We start from the raw sequence: 21,736 nt of genomic DNA on the forward strand, positions 1-21,736 counted from the left end.
GTCAGGAAGTTCTTCCTAATGTTTAGGTGGAATCTCTTTTGCTGTAGCTTGCATCCATTGTTTTGTGTCCTGTTCTCTGGAGCAGCAGAAAACAAGCTTGCTCCCTCCTCAATATGACATCCCTTCAAATATTTAAACAGGGCTATCATATCACATCTGCTGTTAAAGTGGTGTCAACCTGGATTATTTCTGCAGTGCAGATGCAACCTATATGTCCTATCTTTGTATCTGTTAAAGATGTCAAGGCTGTTGGAGACAAAAGAGGAAACAGCACACAGCCATTCTATTCTGGAATACCAGTATGGGAAGGAATCTTGTAGCATGTTAGAAACTAACTGAGGCTGCAGAAATATACAGTTTGACACCATTTTAACTGTCATGGCTCAATGCTATGGAATTCTGGGAATTGTAGTTTTGTGAGACATATAGCTTTCTCTGTCAGAGCGCTCTGGTGCCACAACAAACTACAGATCCCAGAATTGCAAAGTATTGATTCATGGTAGTTAAAGTGGTGTCAAACTGGATAATTTCTGCAGTGTAAATGCGGCCCAAGCAAAAGATGTTGTAGCATCTATATACTAAATGTATATAGTTTGGTGGGTTGGGAGCGAATAGAATTGTGGCAACAAGTCCTCCCCTAATGAGAAAGGCAGAGTATGGTTGCTGCATTCTGAATTATATTCGTCTTGTCACAAATACATATAAGTTAGACTAACTGCCTTACTATCTACCAAGTGAGATCATTTAGCCTGATGATAATGTCTGAAAATGGTTTTAGTCTCTGCTCTATGGCATACTTTGAATACTGGTTAATCAAGCCCACATATTAGTTGAAGCTTACAAGCAAAACTCCTGGAATGAAGAGCGATTGCAATTGACAGAGAGGGCTGAATACATTTGCAAGAATAACATAGCACTGCTTGTTTCATTTACCATATTTTCCCAAGAATGAAATGCTTTAATGAACAGAGAATTATAGCTCATCCCAGCAGAACGGGAAAGAGGTTGTACTTCAAGCTCATGCGGGTTACATCCAGCTTTATTCACCTTGGCAAGGATTGAAACTTCATTCACGCGCAGCCCTGCTAAAAATACTGACAAGCTGCTAATCAACTTCCCATAAAATGGAACTTTCTCTATGCACAATAGAAAGCCGGATGAGGAGCTGAGAGCCAAAAAAGATTTGCCCATGAATTTTAAATGAGTTTGACCTATAAAAGAAATGGAAACAGGATCCAGCCGGCTGCAAAAAGGACATAGTCACACTCCTTTTAAAATGTGTGTGTGTGTGTGTTATTTTTATACACTGGATGCCTAAAGATCCTGGTGATCATAATTTATTTATTTATTATTTTATTTATTGAATGGATACCCGGTCTTTCTCCTGGGATGGGATCCAAAGCAGCTCCACACCTAATGCATGAAAAACAAATGCTCAGAGTGATTCTCTAGAGTCAAAAGGTAGGTCAGTGAGACAGGAATGAAGATGTAGTGGGGTAAAAGTATTTTTTAGAACCTTAATAAATAAAATTACTCCATCTCACCAAAATCTTGGGGAGACACTGTGTTGCAACCTTTGCCTCCAGGAGTGAGGCCATAACTCCTGGAAGCATTTCAGTTAACAAGAACAACAAAAATGAAAAGGAAATGCCTTTCCACTCTTCTTGCATCTTTTGCAGACCTCCTATTTCTCATTGCCCTCCAATTTGTGCATCTCTCTTCCCTGCTATCCTCTTCTACAAGCCTAGTTCCCTCTCTAGCTTTGCCTTCTCTGTCTCTCTGCTACTTCCAGCTATTTCCCCACTTGTTTCTACTCTACCTAGGCCTCTGTCATTCCCTGGTAAGCTGATGCTTCTTTCCAGGCTTCCCACCTTGTCCCTCTTCGCTGTCTACTTGTCAATGGTTCTCCTTTTACTGCCCTCCGTTAATCTCTTCTTGGCCTCCTTTTCCTTTCTCCTCCTTCACTTTATCTCTTGCCTTACCTCCTGACTATCTCCACTCTCTTCCAATGTACTCCATTCCTATCTCTCCTCCTTTGAGTTTGTCAGTGTTCACCACTTCTTTCTATGCACTTCCTTCAACCTGTCTCCTGTCCCCTCTTCTCCCATCTTCCTGCCTTCAAATAGCTGACCTGTCTTTGAAGCCCTGGCTCCAGCTTGAACTTTAACCTGAGCTGTGGCCAGCACTAGAGCTGTGTATCGTGTGTGTGCTTCTTTTAAATCTCTTCTACTCTGGGACAAGATCCATCCAACTGAGCATATAACCATGGTGGGCATTTCCATTTCACCCTCAGCTAGCCAGTTTCCCATGCACTCAGTTTCCCTACTGATTTCAGTTATTTTCACTGTCCTGAATAGAAAATAGATGTGTGAATGTTTCTGGATCTACAATCAGGAACATCTGAAAACAGAACAAAAGTGGTCACCTACATTTTTTAAAAGAAGAATATCTGTGTCAGGCAGGGAGGTCTCTGCCAACATGATATTTTGTCTTAATTATCACATTAAAGAGATTAAGATTGGGATTTGGCTCCAAGCCCCCTGTGGATACCAAAACCTGTAGATGCTCAAGTTCCAATAAATATAATGGTGTAGCAATATGGTATCCCTTACACAAAATTGCAAAATCAAGAAAAAATAGAATATTTTAAAGCCATGGATTACTGAATCTGTGGATGCAGAAACCATGCATATGGATGGTTGACTGAACAGGCCAAAATACCCTTAATGATGATGAATTTGGGGCAGTATCTCAGAGGCTACTCCCACAATGAAAAGCAGTGATGTAGACCCTCTGTGTCTTTTCCTTTCTGGTTGAGAAAACAAGCTCTGCATGTGCTGATTTCAAGTGGGAAATGAGGGGGAGAAGTGACAAGGAACTCTTGCTATTGTTTTTTGTTGTCAAATTGCTTCAACTCTTGGTGACCCTATGAATGGTAAACCTTCATGAGCCCCAGCCATCAGTGCTCAAATCTGGAAAAGGCAGCGTTGCACTTTTCTTGATCAAATCTATCTTTAGCGTGAGTTTCCTCTTTGCTCTCTATATTCAACTTTCCCCAAAATTCTTGTCTTCCCAAAGGTTCGTGTTGTCCTATGATGTGACCAAAGTATGATAGCCTCAGTTTAGTCATTTTGGCTTTTAGGGATAATTCAGCTTTGATTTGTCACTCTCCACATTCAACTGCATTAACCCCCCCCCCCTTACTGTTACCAAACTCCAATTTGAAAAAGTGAGCTAAAATGTTTTACAATAGTGCCTCCCTTCCTTAGTGTTACACAAAAATGTCTCCACCTTAATTTTTGCCCTGATTTTTAGGACTTGTTTTGCTGTTTTACTGTTGATCCACAACTTTTTTGAAGTTCAGCTTTTCACTCAGCACTAAAGTGTCCATCACAGGTACTTTGTATGTTACTAATTTGTTTATATGCTTTCCCCCCCTGTATTTTAGGGCATTCTGGGTGGTATTGTGAAAATGTAGAGATACAGTTTTGGAGGGTGGGGTCATTGTTTGGTTGCCCTAAGCCTGCAGTTTGGCCTACAATTTATTAATGTAAGTGTCCTGGATTCTGAGACAGAAAATGCCCATTGCTGTTTTGGAAAATGCCTCCCATGTTAAGAAGAGGGGAAATATTTCAAAAAAGGTCAAAACAAAACTGTTTCTTGAGTGTTAAGAAATCCTGATTGGATGATTAAAATCTTTGCAATTAGGAACATATTCTACACAAATGTCACATATCATTGTTTTGCATAGATATCAGCAGGACTTTTGCATAGAAAATAATATTTCCATGCAGAAATTTTTATTTTCTGCAGAAACATTAATTTCTGTGTAGAAAATGTTATTTCCTAAGCAGATAATTTGTAGCTCAAGTCTTATTCTGGGCAAAATTCACATGTGTTATTTTGTGCGGAAAACAGTGGTGGGGGTAGACAGAAAGCAACATTTTCTGTGCAGAAAATAATATAAATTGCACAGTTTGCAAAATGTTTCTCAAAGTGAGAAGAGAGTTTCTAAATTTTTCATTGTTTCCTTTGAAAAGAAAATCAGTGAAGAAGTGCACCAAAGGGTGCTCAATAATGGCTGCTCTTCATCCTAGAGAGAAGTGACCAGTGGGTCTCACAGGGTTCTGTCCTGGGCCCAGTACTATTCAACATCTATCAGTGGCTTGGATGACAGAATTAGGGGCATACTTATCAAATTTTCAGATGACACCAAATTAGGATGAATAGCTAATACTCCAGAGGACAGGATCAAAATTCAAAATGACCTGAATAGACTAGAAAGCTGGTCCAAAGCTAACAAAATGAATTTCAACATGGAGAAATGTAAGGTACTGCACTTAGGGAGGAAAAATGAAATGCACAGATATAGGATCGGTGACACCTGGCTGAATGAAACTATGTGTGAAAGGGATCTAGGAGTCCAAGTAGACCACAAGTTGAACATGAGTCAACAGTGTGATGCGGCAGCTAAAAAAGGCAATGCAATTTTAGGTTGCATCAATAAAAGTATAGTAATAGTGTCACTGTATTCTGCTTTGGTCAGGCCCCACCTGGAATATTGTGTCCAGTTCTGGGCACCACAATTTAAAAAGGATGTTGAGAAACTGGAGCGTGTCCAAAGGAGTGCGACTAAAATGGTGAAAGGTCTGGAAACCATGCCCTATGAGGAACGACTCAGGGAGCTGGGGATGTTTAGCCTGGAGAAGAGAAGGTTAAGAGGTGATATGATAGCCCTGTTTAAATATTTGGAGGGATGTGATATTGAGGAGGGAGCTAGCTTGTTTTCTGCTGCTCCAGACACTAGGACCCGGAACAATGGATGCAAGCTCCAGGAAAAGAGATTCCACCTCAACATTAGGAGAAACCTACTGACAGTAAGGGCTGTTCGACAGTGGAACATACTCCCTTGCAGTGTAGTGGAGTCTCCTTCCTTAGAGGTCTCTAAACAGAGGCTGGATGGCCATCTGTCGGGGATGCTTTGGTTATGAATTCATGCATGGCAGGAGGTTGGACTGGATGGCCCTTGTGGTCTCTTCCAATTCTATGATTCTATGATTATTCTATGTACAGTACTTATGTCGATCTGCTCATGATAAATACCAGTTTGGTGCCATGCTAAACTCCTATGTCAACCAGGTGGAAAATGCTGTCCCTCATGACTAAAGAAGACCATTGCATAAACACATCTATAGATATTGGGGTTATCCAGTGAAAATGAACAAAAATATTCAGGAAAAGCAAAAGCAAAGCATAACAGAATCACAGAACTGGAAGGGACTTTGGATGTCATCTAGTGCAAGGCATAGTTTATAGCACTGACATCAACCTGATGCCATTTGGATGTTCAGGACTACAGTTCCCATAATTCACAACAATTGCCCATGCTTGCTGGGGCTGATGTGAAATGTAATCCTCCCTCAGGTTCCCTACTCCTACCTTACAGTGTTTGTCACAACAAGCAGCAATCATTTGCCTGGATGATTGTACAACAGGACACTACACAATTTAAGGCAGGATTCTCCAGTACCTTATGTAGGTACAATAAGAGTAATATCTGTGTGCATCTGAGGTTCTTTCCCTTTCTATAACTTGTAATTTGGGAAGCATTACTTGCTTCACCAGTTGCCACAACTATACAAAGAGTGGATATAAAGGAGACAATATGAGCTTGCTTCTAGTACTCAAACATCCCCCTTACATTTCATGTATCATCCTGTGTACACAGTGGGCTAAGAATGTAAATTTTCAGATGTAATTTATGTTATCAAGACTGCTTGCACCTTGGAGGGATTGAACAAACCACTTTTCTCTTCCGAGTGTCATGTGCTTAGCAAGGCAATGGCTAATCAGTATGGAGCAGGTAATGACAGCATTCATTTTAATCCTGGAAAGAACTCAGGAAGCTTTGTTTCCTGACAAGGCATGCAAATGACGCACCCTCATTTTGTCCAATTATTTTCTTAAATTTCTTGCAATTACATTGCAATTTTCTTCCAGGGGACAGCTTGACAAAACGTCGGCTGGTGGCTTTTACTTCTTCCTTTTATTTGTTTTATACAATATTTGTTTTTGCTTCCAAAATGAAACGCTTGGTGGATAGAAAAATACACGGTGTGGGCTTATGTTTTGCTGCAGTTGTTGACAGCAAACATATCCATATACACTATTTCTCACTCAGGCTTTCTTTTGGCACATTTTCTAAGTGTTTGGGGCTAAGACTAAAAGTCTCCCTGTAAACTATAATATACAACCATGCCACTTAGTGAGGTGATGTCACAAAATGATCTTAAACATTACTAACTTGCTGAAGGAGGTTAGAGAAAATCACAAATATTTAACAACTGGCTAATGGGAGGCTTGTTCAACTGAACAGAAAAGTAAAACCAACCTGGCTAAGTACAGTTGGTGAAAAAGGTAGCGAGGGGGCTGTTAACAAGTAATTGCCTCTTTTTAAGATTACTAATATAAACAAAGGTAACTTCAAGCATGTGAAGAGTGTTTCCCCCCACAATGTATCAACAATGACAACACATATTGGGAGGCAGGAATGATTCAAGAAGGATTTTTTAAAAATAAAGGATTCAAGGATTAAAAAAACAACAGATTTTGAGATACTATTATGTTCAGAAGGCAAGCTTTGAATTGGAAAATTATACCAAATACTCTTAAGAAAGAAATGGAAGAGGAGTCAATTAAGGATTTTAGGAACAAATGGGCACAAAATATTGGACAAATAATACAGTTGGATCAATGGGAGAAGACATGATATAAAATATAAAATTTTATATTGAGTTTTGATCTGAGAGAAAATTATTATAAAATGTTTTACCAATGGTATTTGACTCCTGACAAATTATCAAAAATGGATAAAGGATCTCCCAACAAATATTGGAAATGTACTGCTAATATTGTATCTTTTAAATATGTGGTAGTCCTGCAAAAAAGCAAATGAATACTGGGTCCAAATTAATTTTTAAAAAAATATAAAATAAAGTTTGAAGTGAAACTAGAACAATCCAAAGTTTGTTAAATATATTAGTTGATAATTTAGAAAAAGAGAAAGAGTAATATTGTTTATGGTAACAGCGGCTACATTAGTATATATATATATATATTAGAAAGAAGCAAAAACTCCAATGCAAGAAGAACGGACATTGAATCTATGCAACTTCATCAAAATGGACAAGTAAACAAGACTACTAAGAGAGAACACATTTTGGAACTTCAAGAAACACTGGGTGATGCTGAATATATCTGAGTGTGTATCCACACTGCAAGTAAAGCAGTTTGACACCAGTTAGGCCATGACCCTAGGCTACCGAAAGCTGGGATTTTTAGTTTGGTGAGACACCAGGCCTCATTTACAGACCAATTTACTAAACTCACCAATATACAAACTCCAGAATTCGATTCCAAAGGATGGAGTCATGACTGTTAAAGTCGTGTCAAACTGATTTATTTCTGCAGTATGGGATAGCTGTGAGAGAAAAAATGGGGTACATTATTGCTAATGGATATGATAGATTAGATAAACAAAATTTAGCAATAGAAGGAATACTATATAACCATTTTAGCCAACAGCTGAATGGTAGGAAGTCAAATTTTAATGTTTAATGTGTGTGTATATATAAAACTGTGATATGTATTAAAAGGTAATAAAGGTAATACTTCTGTTGACTTTTTTTGAAGAAATAAGCTTTCTCTTGGGAGATGACGCACCACCAATAAGGGTTTGGAAGGTAAACAATTCAACCATCTTTTTTCATATGTGGTGGTCCCGCATCACGGATGATACCATGGAGATAAAACTATTCAGCCATTACACTCACCCTAACCAGTTGCTGAGGGAAGGGTCCTCTTGAATTTTCAGGCACATTGATTGGAGGGATAACCCAGTCTCGCTTCTGCCGCCTGAGCCCATGTGAATTCTGGTGATGGCGCCACGGTAGCAGAGTATCGCTGGGCTGCTGCAAGAGATCTGCCGACGTGTTCTTCCCTTTCTGCTGATTTGGAAAGGGGAAAAATATTATTTTGTTTTTGCTTAGTTTTCATTATTTTTTTAAAAAATAAATAAAACAATACAAAAGACTGAACAACAATCTGATGTATGTAAGAAAAATAACTCATCAGGGCTGGTTGCTGTGTTTGTTGACGCTCATTCAGACTGAGAAATAGCTGCAAAAAATATTGTTATTACAATGAGGCAAACATCTCTGCATTACAAAAGCATGCGGCACTTTTATTGACATCTTTGCCACGACTTCATTTTTACAGACGTATAGAGCTGTCATTAGACAATCAAGCCTTCTTCTACGACGGATTGTCTTCATTATACCAACGGCAGGAAGCTTTATCAGTTCCTTGGAGGATAAAATCTGCAGATTTCTAATAAATATAATCAATCACAGGAACAAAATGAAACAAGCCGCAAACACCCCCGGCGTTACCAGTGGTAGGTCTGGGTCCATTATGCAGCATTAAGCTCTTCGCTAGCCTGAAATGTTAAAAGTGCTGTTGACTTATCTGTAGCTATTAAGGAATGGGATTCATGTAGGAGGATCAAAGGTTGTCCAGAGAAGCCATCATGCAAGAGACTCAACACAGCTCTCTTTACAGATGCTAAGGATATTCACAGAAAAATTCTCATTCATCATGAGAGAGGATGCTAGGAAAGTTTGCTAAGAAATCACCAAACTCCAGAACATAGTTTTTTGTGGGTTTTTCGGGCTATGTGGCCATGTTCTAGAATACAACTCTAGAAAACTCTGGCCTTGAAACCATTTTCCAGTATTGTTCTGGGAAAGGACAAGAATATATTTTCTACATTATGAATCAAGAGGGGGGGGGGAGTTAGACATTACCCCAGGGCATTATAGCTGTGCTTCTAATCCAAATCTTAATGGTGTGAATTGAAAACATCATTCACTAGACCCTAGCTGAGGAAATTTAACCTTTTTTTGGATTGAAATTCCAATCTAATGGATTCTGGCAACTGAAGTCCAAAAAGCATGCTCCCATCCCATCCCAAAACTGCACCAGAACAGAGCTTCTATTAGAGACAGTACCACAGCTTGTTCATTCTGAGGGTATATACAGGTCCAATCCCAGACAAACTGAGTTAAAGGGGTCAATTTGCAGTTGATGCAAAAGACTTCTGCTTGTGGAGTATCTACCAGTCAATATAGATCAAATATTTGTGGCTTGGATGGACAAATAGTCTCCCTTGGTATAATGCTGATTCCTATATACTGTTAATTCTGCCTCATGTTTACTTAGCTCTTTTTCCTTTCCATTTCAGGCTTTCTCTAGGACCCATACTTAATGCTGCTTGTTGAATATGCTTTTCTGATCCTCATTAACAAGAGGTACCATTAATGTAAAAGAGCACTCAGAAGCATGGAATGCACTTATGTATCCGAGAGACCTAAACACTTGCTACGCTTGGGTGTGCAAAAGAGAATCCTTTTCAAAGTCAGCTTGAAATTCCCAACTGGGGGAATCTTCAGAAAGCAGAGGTTTGGGTCAGCAGAGATAATTGGCATGCGAGAATGAGGGACAAATTACGAAGGGATGGTCAAATAATTTGTGCTCTGCCATGTTTACACAGGGGAATGAATTTGAGCTAAAGAGAGACTTGAGAATTAACATGAATCCCAAAGCCCTCTGGATGCTGAAATAATTAGTATTGGCTCAGCAAGACCATCTCGGTCTTTTCATTCTTTTGGAAATATTTGATGGCAAGTGAGTGGAACATGCTTCTTTGTCACTCCTAATGAGGTTTTCTGACATTAGAATAGATATTTATAGGTGATTGTGTACACTGCAGGTAAAGTGGCAATTGGCCATTTTAACAGGGGTTATCATACACCATAGGGTAGTGGTTTCATCATACAGAGAAGCAACATCAAGATCTGAATGGGGATATATATATATATATATATATATATATATATATTATAATAATAAAAACTTTATTTTTAGCTCGCCTTTCCTGGGATCAAGGCGGGTCACAACAGCCAAAAACACAATACAATCAATATACAACAAAATTAAAATACAGAAAATACAAAATCTTAAAAAGTTTCCCAACTAGCACAAAATTGCCAAAACAATGAGGAGAGAGAAGGGGGCAACATGGAATGCTAGAGGTAAGCCTGCTGGAACAGAAAAGTTTTAAGCCCCTTTTTGAAGTGGTCCAGGGAGGTGGCCGAGCGGAGCTCGTCCAGAAGTGAGTTCCAGAGAATGGGGCCTGAGATAGAAAAGGCCCTCTGAGTGGTGGTAGAATATCTTGCTTCTGGGACACATAACAATTGCTTCCCAACAGATCTGAGTGTGCGGGGCAGAATGTATGGGGAGAGGCGGTTCTCCAAGTACCCTGGGCCCAAGCCATATAGGGCTTCCTTCAAACTTCCATTTTACAGCACCAGAGGAGAGATAGCAAAAGCCAACATGGACTTACTGACAACACCAAAAACAATGATAATAATAGGCTGGGAGCCTAAATTGCTGATGTAGTTACAAAAGTATAACTATCTATCATCTCCTGACCCAGTGCCCCAAATCTACTTTAACACGAAGCAATCACACCATACAATGGAGGTCTGTTCTTCTGGCACTCAGGGCACAGCAGGTTGACTCTTCCATTCCTCTCTCACCATTGATCTGCCATATGACAAGGAATTGTGACTCTGATCTTGTTTCTGCTCCTTGTACCCTCACTCACTAGTGGGAAGGGGCTGGAAATGACAGTTAGGAATGTGCAAGTCTATCTCACACATTTGTAACCTCTATTATCAGATAATAATAATAATAATAATAATAATGATAATACCCTGATAAAGATTTATTTTTCATCTTTTAAATGATTCCTCCTTCAATAAGCCTGTGGGAAGGTGTACAAATAAAAACAAACATACAATTCAGAAAACTACACACTAAGTTACTGTTGCTTGGATGCTGCGTTCAGGTTCTCCAGCATAATCCTCCATGTGTCTCCATAAATCTAAACACAATGTTGCATTGATTATATAATGCTTGTGCTGATGGCAGCTTCGTGCATCCTCATGCAAAACCCAATGTACAAACCAATGTGCACCTGCAATGGTATTGCACATGCAACTTGGCATTTGCAATCTGGAACTGAGTGCAGCTGTTCTGCATCAGAGAAAAATGTCCAACCACTTCTATAGGGGAACACATACAAGTAAGATACTCTCAGGATTTCAGCCAGGAAAACAAAGGATTAATAGGAAAATCAGAGCATAGTGTTAAACATGAAAGACTTGGCAAAACAATGTTATCTTCAACAGCCTTCTTAAGAACAATGAAGAGAATTTCACCAGCACAGTGCTGCTACACAAAAAATACTGCTTCAAAGCACCCAGCAACCTGATATGGCATAGAAATAGCAGGGCTTGGGATAACAAAGACACATTTCAGGCAGACTCGCATTCCGGCAATGGATTTAATTTCATTCAGAGTTTGAAAGAGGTAGTTTTTTTGGACTAGAACTCTGAGAATCCCCTGGTCAATATGATCCTGTTTTGATACACTGCAGAGCAGTTATCATCAAGGAGGAAAAAATAGTAGGAGAAGACACTGACAGCAAGCTCGGAGTCCCTAATATGCTAACCAGAGAATGTAATTGGAGCTTCATGCTCACAATCCCAATTGGTGGATCAGACTGTTGAACAAAACACATAGCATCTGTTTGTGCATTCACTTCCACACCCAGCTTAGTCTGCTTCCACAAGTGTATGATGCCCAGCCTATCTATGACTAGACAAGGAAGGTGACAGGATGGTGTGCTGCAGAGAGTGAGAAGAGGAGATGGGATGCGTTCAGTGATATCCCTAATGTTCATTCTGAAGCATGAATTCACCAGCATTCCTCAACTGTCTGAACTTATACAGTCAATATCCTGTTATTGCCGTTAGAGTCAATATCCTCTGATGGTGAGGGGTGTGTGGCTGTTTCTCTCACTAAGTCTTCTTTTAACTTTCTTTTGTCAAGTTGAACAGCCTAGCTTTATGTTCTCCTTGTCTTTCTTAATTTGTCTGTTTAATGAATCTGTATGTGTCATAGAATCATAGAATCGTAGCGTTGGAAGAGACCACAAGGGCCATCCAGTCCAACCCCTTTCTACAATGCAGGAAATCCAAATCAAAGCATCCCCGATGGCCATCCAGACTCTGCTTAAAGACCTCCAAGGAAGGAGACTCCACTACACTCCGAGGAAGTTTGTTCCACTGTCGAACAGCCCTTACTGTCAGGAAGTTCCTCCTAATGTTGAGGTGGAATCTCTTTTCCTGCAGCTTGCATCCATTGTTCCTGGTCCTGTTCTCTGGAGCAGTAGAAAGCAAGCTTGTTCCTTCCTCGATGTGACACCCCTTCAAATATTTAAACAGGGCTATCATATCACCTCTTAATCTTTTTCTCTCCAGGCTAAACATCCCCAGCTCCCAAAGTTGTCCCTTATAGGGCATGGTTTCCAGACACTTCACCATTTTAGTGACCCTCCTTTGGACACGCTCCAGTTTCTCAATGTCCTTTTTGAATTGTGGTGCCCAGAACTGGACACAAGATTCCAGGTGGGGCCTGACCAAAGCAGAATACACTGGCACTATTAGTTCCTTGATCGAGACACTATACTTTTATTGATGCAGCCTAAAATTCCATTGGCCTTTTTAGCTGCTGCATCACATTGTTCACTCATGTTCAACTTGTGGTCTACTTGGACTCCTAGATCCCTTTCACATGTAGTTTCATTCAGCCAGGTGTCCCCCATCCTATATCTGTGCATTTTATTTTTCTGCCCTAAGTGCAGTACCTTACATTTCTCCATGTTGAATTTCATTTTGTTAGCTTTGGCCCAGCTTTCTAGTCTATTCAGGTCATTTTGAATCTTGATCCTGTCCTCTGGGGTATTAGCTATTCCTCCTAATTTAGTGTCATCTGCAAATTTGATAAGTATGCTCCCAATTCTGTCATCCAGGTCATTGATAAAGATGTTGAATAACACTGGTCCCAGGACAGAGCCCTGTGGGACCCCACTGGTCACTTCCCTCCAGGATGAAAAGGAGCCATTGTTGAGCACCCTTTGGGTTCGGTCGGTCAACCAGTTACAAATCCATGTAATAGTTACTCTGTCTAGCCCACCAGGGACTTCTCCTGTTCTCCAGGAGTTTTCAAAGATTATTACCAATGGCTCCAATATTACATTTGCCAGTTCTTTTAATAGCCTTGAATGTAGTTCATCTGGTCCTGGAGACTTATATTCATTTAGGTTAAACAGGTATTCCTCTACTATGTTTTTACTTATTCTGTCCTGAAATTCCCCAAATCTGTCCTCTGCTCCATTATCCTCAGTTTGAGCTCCCTTTGCCTTTTCTGAGAAGACTGAGGCAAAGAAAGTGTTGAGTAATTCTGCCTTTTCTCTGTACCCTGTTAGCATTTTGCCATCTTCTCCACACAGTGGCCCTACCATTTCCTTCTTCTTCCTTTTGCTGCGGACATATCCAAAATAGCCCTTTTTATTCTTTTTAACCTCTCTAGGAAGCCTGAGTTCATTCTGCGCTTTAGCTTTTCTGACTTTACCCCTACACATGCCTGCTATTTCTTTGAATTCCTTTTTCGTGATTTCCCCCCTTTTCCATTTCTTATACATGTTCTGTTTAAAACTTAGCTCAGTTGAAAGTTCCTTAGTCATCCATCCTGGTTTCTTGAGACATCTCCCATCTTTCTTTCTCACTGGAACTGTTTGAAATTGTGCCTTCAGTATCTCCCTTTTGAGAAAGTCCCATCCGTCCTGAACTCCCTTATCTTTTAGTATTTCTGACCATGGGATAACCCTCAATACTTCTGTAAGTTTACTGAAATCTGCTCTCCCAAAGTCTAGAATGCGTGTCTGACTATGCCTGGCTTCTCCTTTCCATGGTATAAAAAACTCCAGGAGAACATAGTCACTTCCACCTAAGGATCCCACCACTTGCACCCCATTAACCAAGTCATCCTTGTTGGTTCGGATCAGATCCAAAATAGTTGACCCCCTTGTTGCCTCTTCCACCTTTTGGACCATGAAATTGTCTTCCAGGCAAGTGAGGAATTTGCTAGACCTTGAGGATTTTGCTGAGTTTGACTTCTAGCAAATATCAGGATAGTTGAAGTCGCCCATCACTACTACATCTACTTTCTGAGTGTGTGGTCATCTGTTCTAAAAAGGCATCATCCAATTCCTCCATCTGACTTGGGCATCTGTAGTAGACTCCCACCGTAACATCCTTGTTGTTTCCCTCCCCTTTAATTTTTATCCAGATGCTCTCCACCTGGCTTCCATGATTAGAATCATAGAATCATAGAGTTGGAAGAGACCACAAGGGCCATTCAGTCCAACTCCCCGCCATGCAGGAAATCCAAGTCAAAGCATCCCCGACAGATGGCCATCCAGCCTCCGATTGAAGACCTCCAAGGAGGGAGACTCCACTACACTCCAAGGGAGTTTGTTCCACTGTCGAACAGCCCTTACTGTCAGGACGTTCCTCCTAATGTTGAGGTGGAATTTCTTTTTCTGGAGCTTGCATCCATTGCTCTGGGTCCTAGTCTCTGGAGCAGCCGAAAACAAGCTTGCTCCCTCCTCAATATGATATCAGGGATTTATGTCCTGGATCTCTTCATAGGTGTAACTATCTCTGACATATAGTGCTATTCCTCCTCCTTTCCTGTTTGGCCTATTTCTCTTAAAAAGATTATAGCCCTCTATTTCCACATTCCAATTATGAGACTCATCCCACCAGGTTTCAGTGATGCCTATTATATCATATTTGCTTTGCTGTGCTAGGAGTTCGAGTTCATCTTGTTTATTTCCCATGCTCTGTGCATTAGTGTAGAGACATAGCAGACCATGGGTCCCCTTTACTTGCTGCCTGTGCAAGTTTTTTTGCCTCTCACTGTTGGGTCCTTGCACTTTTTTTCTTGTTTCCTCTATGTCAGTTTGACTATTTTCGCCATCCCTTTCGCCTTCCTTAATATTGTCTCCCTCCCCCACAGAACTCAGTTTAAAGCCCTCCTGATCAAGTTCTTGAGACTGTTGGCAAAAACATTTCTTCCAACTGGCGTGAGATGCAACCCGTCCATTGCAAGAAGTCCCTCCTCATGGAACCACAGCCCATGATTGAAGAATCCAAATTGTTCTCGGCGGCACCATCTGCGAAGCCAGTTGTTCACATCCTCTATCTTCCTCTCCCTTCCTGGACCATGCCCTTCAACTGGCAGAAGAGACGAGGTGACAACTTGTGCATCCATTTCTTTCAGCTTCCTACCAAGCGCCTCATAATCCCTTCTGATGTTCTGAAGGCTGTGTCTTGCAGTATCATTGGTTCACACGTGGACGAAAAGGAAGGGGTATTGGTCAGTAAGCTTGACCAGTCTTATCAGCCTCTCTGTCACATCACGGATCTTTGCCCCGGGGAGACAACACACCTCTTGAGACATCTTGTCAGGCCTATAAATCACTGCTTCTGTACCCCTCAGCAAGGAGTCTCCCACTACGACCACACGCCTCCTCCGAGGCTTAGGTTTTAAAACTCATTCACCCCAATTGTTCCTCTTTGTCATTTTTTTTCCAGCCGTTAAATGGAAAACAGGCAGTCTTGGGTCCCCATTATATGGCTGGGCACGGTTTGGGACCATTTTCAGGTGGAAGAGGATCCCAAGATTGCTATTCACTTTCACTAGTGACAGGAAAATGAGCCAGAGTAAACAACACTAGAGCACCAGCAATATACAACTAGAAATTTAGAGGCAGCACCAGACAGCCAGGCAGCAGGATCATGATCTGTGTAACAGGAAAAAAAGCATCATGGCAGCAACAGTTCTCAGTCTGTCCCTCCCCATCCCACACAAGAGGCTTAGGCAAGGAATTCTGGAAGAGATGGAGTAGGGAAAGTATAGGTCTATGAGAAAGTAATGTTCAATATTAGCCCAGATCACAAAATGCTATAGTCAAACAACATATTAAAAACAACACAGATTAAAATCAGATGATGATAATGATGATGATGTCTCCAAATTTTATGTGCATGTTAATTTTTTTAAACAAAGAAGTTTTGAATGCAACCCAATGGGAAAAGACTGGAAATAAGAGGTTCTGGATTACTGAATCTTTATTTCGGTCTGGGATCCAGAATTACCCAGTTCACAGCAGGTCCAGGTCTGATTCACAGAACTGGGCCCTGAACCAAATTAGAGGCCCAGTAGATAGTCCTATTCTCAAACCTATTTGTCAACTCTAAAATTGGGATGCAAAAGCATTTTGCTGAAACTTCTCAGAAAGGAATGTGAGCTTCTTCAATATTCTCAGAAATTTAACTGAAAATACTCTGAGAAATGAGAGATACATCACCTTGGAAGATGCTTGAATCAATAGTTCTGTGGAAATGAGGCAGCTATTCGAAGTTGAGAGTTCCTAGTTTTAGCCCCTATAGCAGTGATGATGAACCTTTTAGAGACTGAGTCTTCAAACTCAGGTCTGGGGGTGGGACTTCTGCCTTCTGGGGGTGGGACTTCCGGGGGGGACTTCCGGGGGGGGGGAACCCAAGGCACAATCTCTCAGCTTCAAGCTAGCAATAGAAAAACCCCCTCTGATGAAACTTGCCAGGAAAACTCCATGATAGTTTCATCTTAGGGTCACCATAAATTAGAAATGACTTGAAGGCACCACACACAAAAGTCATGCTCTCTGAGCCTCAAGGGTTGAGCTCTAGGTGCCAGTTAAAGGCATGGGGGGGAGGAACAGGTGCATGCCTGCTCTGCTCCTTCACCTGCCCTCCCCTGCCTTTAACTGGCTTCAGGAACCCAGTTAAAGGCACAGGAGGGTGGGGGAAGAAGAGGAGCAAGCGTGCACTTGCTCTTCCTCTTTCCCTGCCCTCCCATACCTTTAACTGCCTCCTCCGAGACAACTGAAAGGATGGGAAGGCAGAGGAAGAGTAGGAATAGGCACGCATGCTCACAGAGAGAGCTCTGAGTATCAGAGAGGTCACAAGTGCTATAGGTTCACCACCACTGCCCTATAGCTTTTACAGTCAGTTCTCTGTATTCATGGATTCCTTATCCACAGATTCAACCATCCATGAATACACACACACACACACACACACCTCAACATTTGCTGAGGCTAGGGGCACAAATAACAAAAACACTACATTTTCTATGCTAGTTCAGCATGCAAAGGGATATTGTAGCACCTTTGAGACTAACTGAAAGAAAGGAGCTTGGGGTTTTGGGGGACAAATGAAAAAGAAAATATATTGCCTAAAGCTTAGGTGAGCAGATAACCATATGAATGATGATGAGGGTTACTGGAATGTAGTGTAATGCTGGCTAGGAAACAGAAAGGAGATGTGATGAACTAGCCAAAAGAGTGCTTATGACACTGGGGTGTTTGCTAGCATTATAATGTATGTAGTGTGCCAAGAAACCATTGTCTCTGTTCAACCCGCTGTTGAGGACTAGAGTTTGTGGATATATTCCAATTCTGCAGTTTCTCTTTCCAATCTGGTTTGTGGTAGTAGTAGTTGTTGTTCAAGGACTGCCGTTCTGAGATCCAAGTTGGAATGGTCACAAAGATTGTGTTAATAGGATTTAAAAAGTGTGGCATCAGAATGGTGGTCTCACCAAAGTTACAGTGTTCAAAAGGGAATAATTCATGACAGTTTTTGTTTTGTTAACTATTGTAGCAATAGCAATAGCAACTACATTTCTATAGTGCTTTTCTGTCCACTTAAGAACTCCCTAAGTGGTTTACAATGTAAAAACTAATTGCCCCCAACAAGCTGGGTACTCATTTTATTGAACTCGAAAGGATGCAAGGCTGAGTGGACTCTGGAGCCCTGCTTGGGACCGAACTCACAACCTTGGGGCTGTGAATGACCGCCCTACTGGTATTTAACTATTGCACCACCAGGACCCCGTTATTGTGGATTGTACAGTGTTCATTGTTTAATTTCTATGCCACTTCTCCTAGAATCATGTTGTTGCTGCTGCTGTTGTTTCTGTTACTGTTGCTGCTGTTGGCTTTCATGTCAGCTTTGACTAATGGTAATTCTCTCCTAGAGTTTTCTTGGCAAAATACATTCAGAGGACATTAGCCATTGCCTTTCCTCTTACGGTGAGAGACTGTCAATTGATCAAAATCACCCAGCAGGTTTCCATGGCTGAACAAGGATTCAAGCTTTGGTCTCCAAGAGTCTGAGTCCACCACATAGACTTATTTCATGCTGGCTCTGTAAGTCTTTACTTTCTCATTATTAAAAATAACTGAAATAATTACTCAACACTCCCATGCCCAAATCACAATACCATGGGGCCCCAATTTTAGTAACTGGTTCAGGGTCCCAAGTAGTTTAATTTGGCCTTGGCTACAAACTCAGTGATGCACCACATCCAAAGAACAGAAGTACAGCCCTATAGAGGAACTGCACAGTTCTAACCTTAAAATGTTGAGGAAAATATCTGATCTTTTGGGAAACTCTTTGGCCATTCTGGCTGCTTCCTTATTAAGGAGAAAACATCCCCTTGTTTAATTCCTGGATTATGAGGTTCTTCTTAAATCCTGGTGTCCCGGCTCCATGCACCTGTTCTCAATTGTTTTCCGTACAGCATCTGCCTTGACAGCACAAATGAAAAACCACAGCTTGATGGCATGCTGCATTTTGGCTTTGGTGCTGATGGAAACGGGCTAGAACAGCATTTAATATTTATTAGAATAAATGCTATAGCAATCTAGTTATCACTTGCTACCAACCCTGATAGCATGGCAGGGACTCCACAGCCACTGCCTTCTCATTTGGCTTCAAGTGGAACCAGTGAGTGTGAAAGAATACCAGCTTTCACCTTACGCTAGAGTTAGCAGTAACCAGTCCAGCCAGCTGGCACTTTTGCCCTTCCAGCCAACCTGCCGTTGATATCAGTCAGCCCCTGGCTATGGAGACATCTGGACGTTGTTATCCATTCAAGCATATCACCAGTCCATTTACATAATATAACATCAGAGGGTTTTTTTATGTACCTGGTTAACTGTGCCTTTTGTGGATGTCATGAATGTTTGGGGAAATGAGCCACTATTCTGAGTGTGTGAGAGAGGAGTTATCTTACTCTGCTCTTTATGGTGCTAATATCTACATATTTAATAAAGAAAACATAACATATTCTGCATAGCAATATATTCATCTTGCTACATGAACAAATAATATCTCTGGTAGGAAAGCTGTAACATTTTTTTTTTTAAAAAGGCAAAATAATAATGTTATTCTTGATGGGTTTTGTTTCCTTATCTGCCAGTCTTTGTATTTTCATTGCCTTGTTACATGTCTGATATATTTATTTCTTTAGTAAATCTACTAGCTTCCCTTCAGTTTTGGTTCCTATGGTGGTGCTCTATGAAAAGAATAAAACAATACCATAAAACAAAAGGATCAGATTAAGAACCAGCACAGAACAATCCTCACATCATCAGTTAATAAAAAAATGAATAAAGCTACAGCGCTATGACTAAAACCAACCATGAGAAGCTCTCATACAAATAAAGTCTTTGCTTTGTGTAAGGAAACCTTCAAAGAAGATGACAGGTGAGACTATCTGCTGAGAGCCATCTCAACACGGGTACCATAACTAAACACACTTGTGGGGAAAAAAAATACTCTCCTGTATACCATACTTTTTTCTAGGAGGAATTTGCTATTTCCTCATGATGTAAGAAAAATAGTTTGAAGTTTTGTAGATTCACATAACCACAGAGCAGGAGCAAGCAATTTCATGACGGCCAGGGGACAATTTGCCTCCGAAAATCCACTATGGACTGTACCCCCTCCAGAGCAAATATCTCTGTTTTCTTCTGCAAATCCTCTCAAAATGGTTACAGAAGGTGATGCTTCGTCCCTATCTGTTGCTATTTTGAGAGGGACTGGAGAGGGAAATGGAGACATTTGGGATTAGCCCTCCCCCGACCTCCATCTTGAGGGGAGAGAAGCAGGCAAGAAACAACAGGCCTCTGCCTGCCAAGTTGAAGAGCCCTCCCCCGACCTCCATCTTGAGGGGAGAGAAGCAGGCAAGAAACAACAGGCCTCTGCCTGCCAAGTTGAAGAGCCCTCCCCCCAACCACCATCTTGAGGGGAGAGAAGCAGAGGGTTTTTTTTGTTACTTGCTTTGTTTTGTATATGCATATGTATGCTGTAAACCGCTTTGATCGTAGGAAAAGCGGTATACAAATAAATCATATTATTATTAGTAGTAGTAGTACAGGGATCTGGATTGCTTGTGCAGGAACATTTTTGCACATTTTCACATGCTTGTTTGAAAATGACACTGATTTTTTAATGAGGTGGTATGGGGCCAGTTTGGTAGACTAGTGCAGGACATCAGGGGTTGCAAAAGTGGGACCCAATGACTCCTTGTGGGCCACCCTATGCCAATTCCTGCCTTAGAATAAATAAGCTGGAAAAGCACAGGAAGGAGGATGTTTGGTTGTTGGAATTGTTCAACAATACCCATGTGGCAAGGTGCTTTATTGTAGCCTATCGACAAAGAACCTTGCTGACCTGTAATTATTCTATACACCCTGGCTGACCCTTAGATCCTTTGTGGCAGAAAAGGGTACAGAGAACACCCCGTTGAAATAAATAAATAAATAAATAAAGTTGTTCTTAGATATTAATCCTCTATCTAGTTCTCTGCTATGCCACTTTTTCAGATGCCTTGAAAAAGAGATAAAATGTCCTGGTTTATCTCTCCTCTTTCATCTTTCCCCCTTTGTGAGTTTACTGCCATTGTTTCAGACAGTTCAAAGTTCAAAACAGTTTGCACTCAGTTAACTCAGAAATGGGGAGAGAAGAGGAAAGAGTAAAATCTTGCCTTTCCCTGTAGGGTCAGGCAAAAGCAAACTGCTGCATCTCTTTTTAGCATGTGTCTTATTCCACACTATCAATTTTTGCCATCTTGAGGATGTTCTGACATTGCTTGGCCACACATGTTTCAGCTTTCATGTCTGAAATATTAGAGGGTATGGAATTAAGTCAAAGGTTGTCCAACATCCATAGAAAATTATTTTGGAAAAGAACTAATTGTAAATTACTGAAATAAGAAAAGTTAAAATGATAAACATTTGCACAAAGTAAGGCCTGCAAATATATTTGGCTGGCCATTAATAATGGCAGGGTTCTTTCTATAGAAGGTCTTTATTAACGGTAAAGGAAAATGTAGTCCCTTGACATGAAAGTCTAGTCATAACCAACTATAGGGGGCAGTGCTCATCTCCATTACAAAACTGAAAAGCCAGCATTGTCCAAGGACTGCTCTGGTGGTCATGTGGTCAGCATGACTCCACCGAACACTGTTACCTTTCCACAGAAGTGTTACCTATTTATGTACTTGCATTTGTGGACTTTCGAACTGCTAGGTTGGCAGAAGCTGGAACTAGTGACAGGATCTCACCCCATCATGTAGCACTTGGGCCTCGAACTGCCAAGCTTCCAATATTCTGATTGTCAGAATTGTTATCTTAACCACTAAGCCACCTTTTGTATTTATGTCATTGATTAATTTGCTAAACTATATCAGGAAAACCTCCCCTCTCCCCGCAGCAAGAGTGACAAGAAAGAAAAAAATGGATCCCAATGTTCCCCTTTATTTCAGCCCTTGTTTTATTTCAGCCTATTGATGCTAAGCTGCTATCTTCATTAGG

At 40.9% G+C, this 21,736-nt stretch overlaps 1 protein-coding gene across 1 annotated transcript in view; it reads right to left on the bottom strand.

The window, feature by feature from the left end:
• The window catches only part of CDH4 (cadherin 4), a 587,236-nt gene that overhangs the window by 405,950 nt on the left and 159,550 nt on the right, over window positions 1-21,736 (bottom strand). The window contains exon 3 of the mRNA XM_089513685.1: window positions 7,833-8,003. Within this exon, the coding sequence (XP_089369811.1) occupies window positions 7,833-8,003 (171 nt within the window). The remainder of the gene's footprint in view (window positions 1-7,832; window positions 8,004-21,736) is intronic.

This window comes from Sceloporus occidentalis, unplaced genomic scaffold, assembly GCF_023333645.1.
Source record: "Sceloporus occidentalis isolate IW3139 unplaced genomic scaffold, rSceOcc1.0.p SCAF_3, whole genome shotgun sequence".
In the NCBI taxonomy this organism is placed as follows: Eukaryota; Metazoa; Chordata; class Lepidosauria; order Squamata; family Phrynosomatidae; genus Sceloporus; species Sceloporus occidentalis.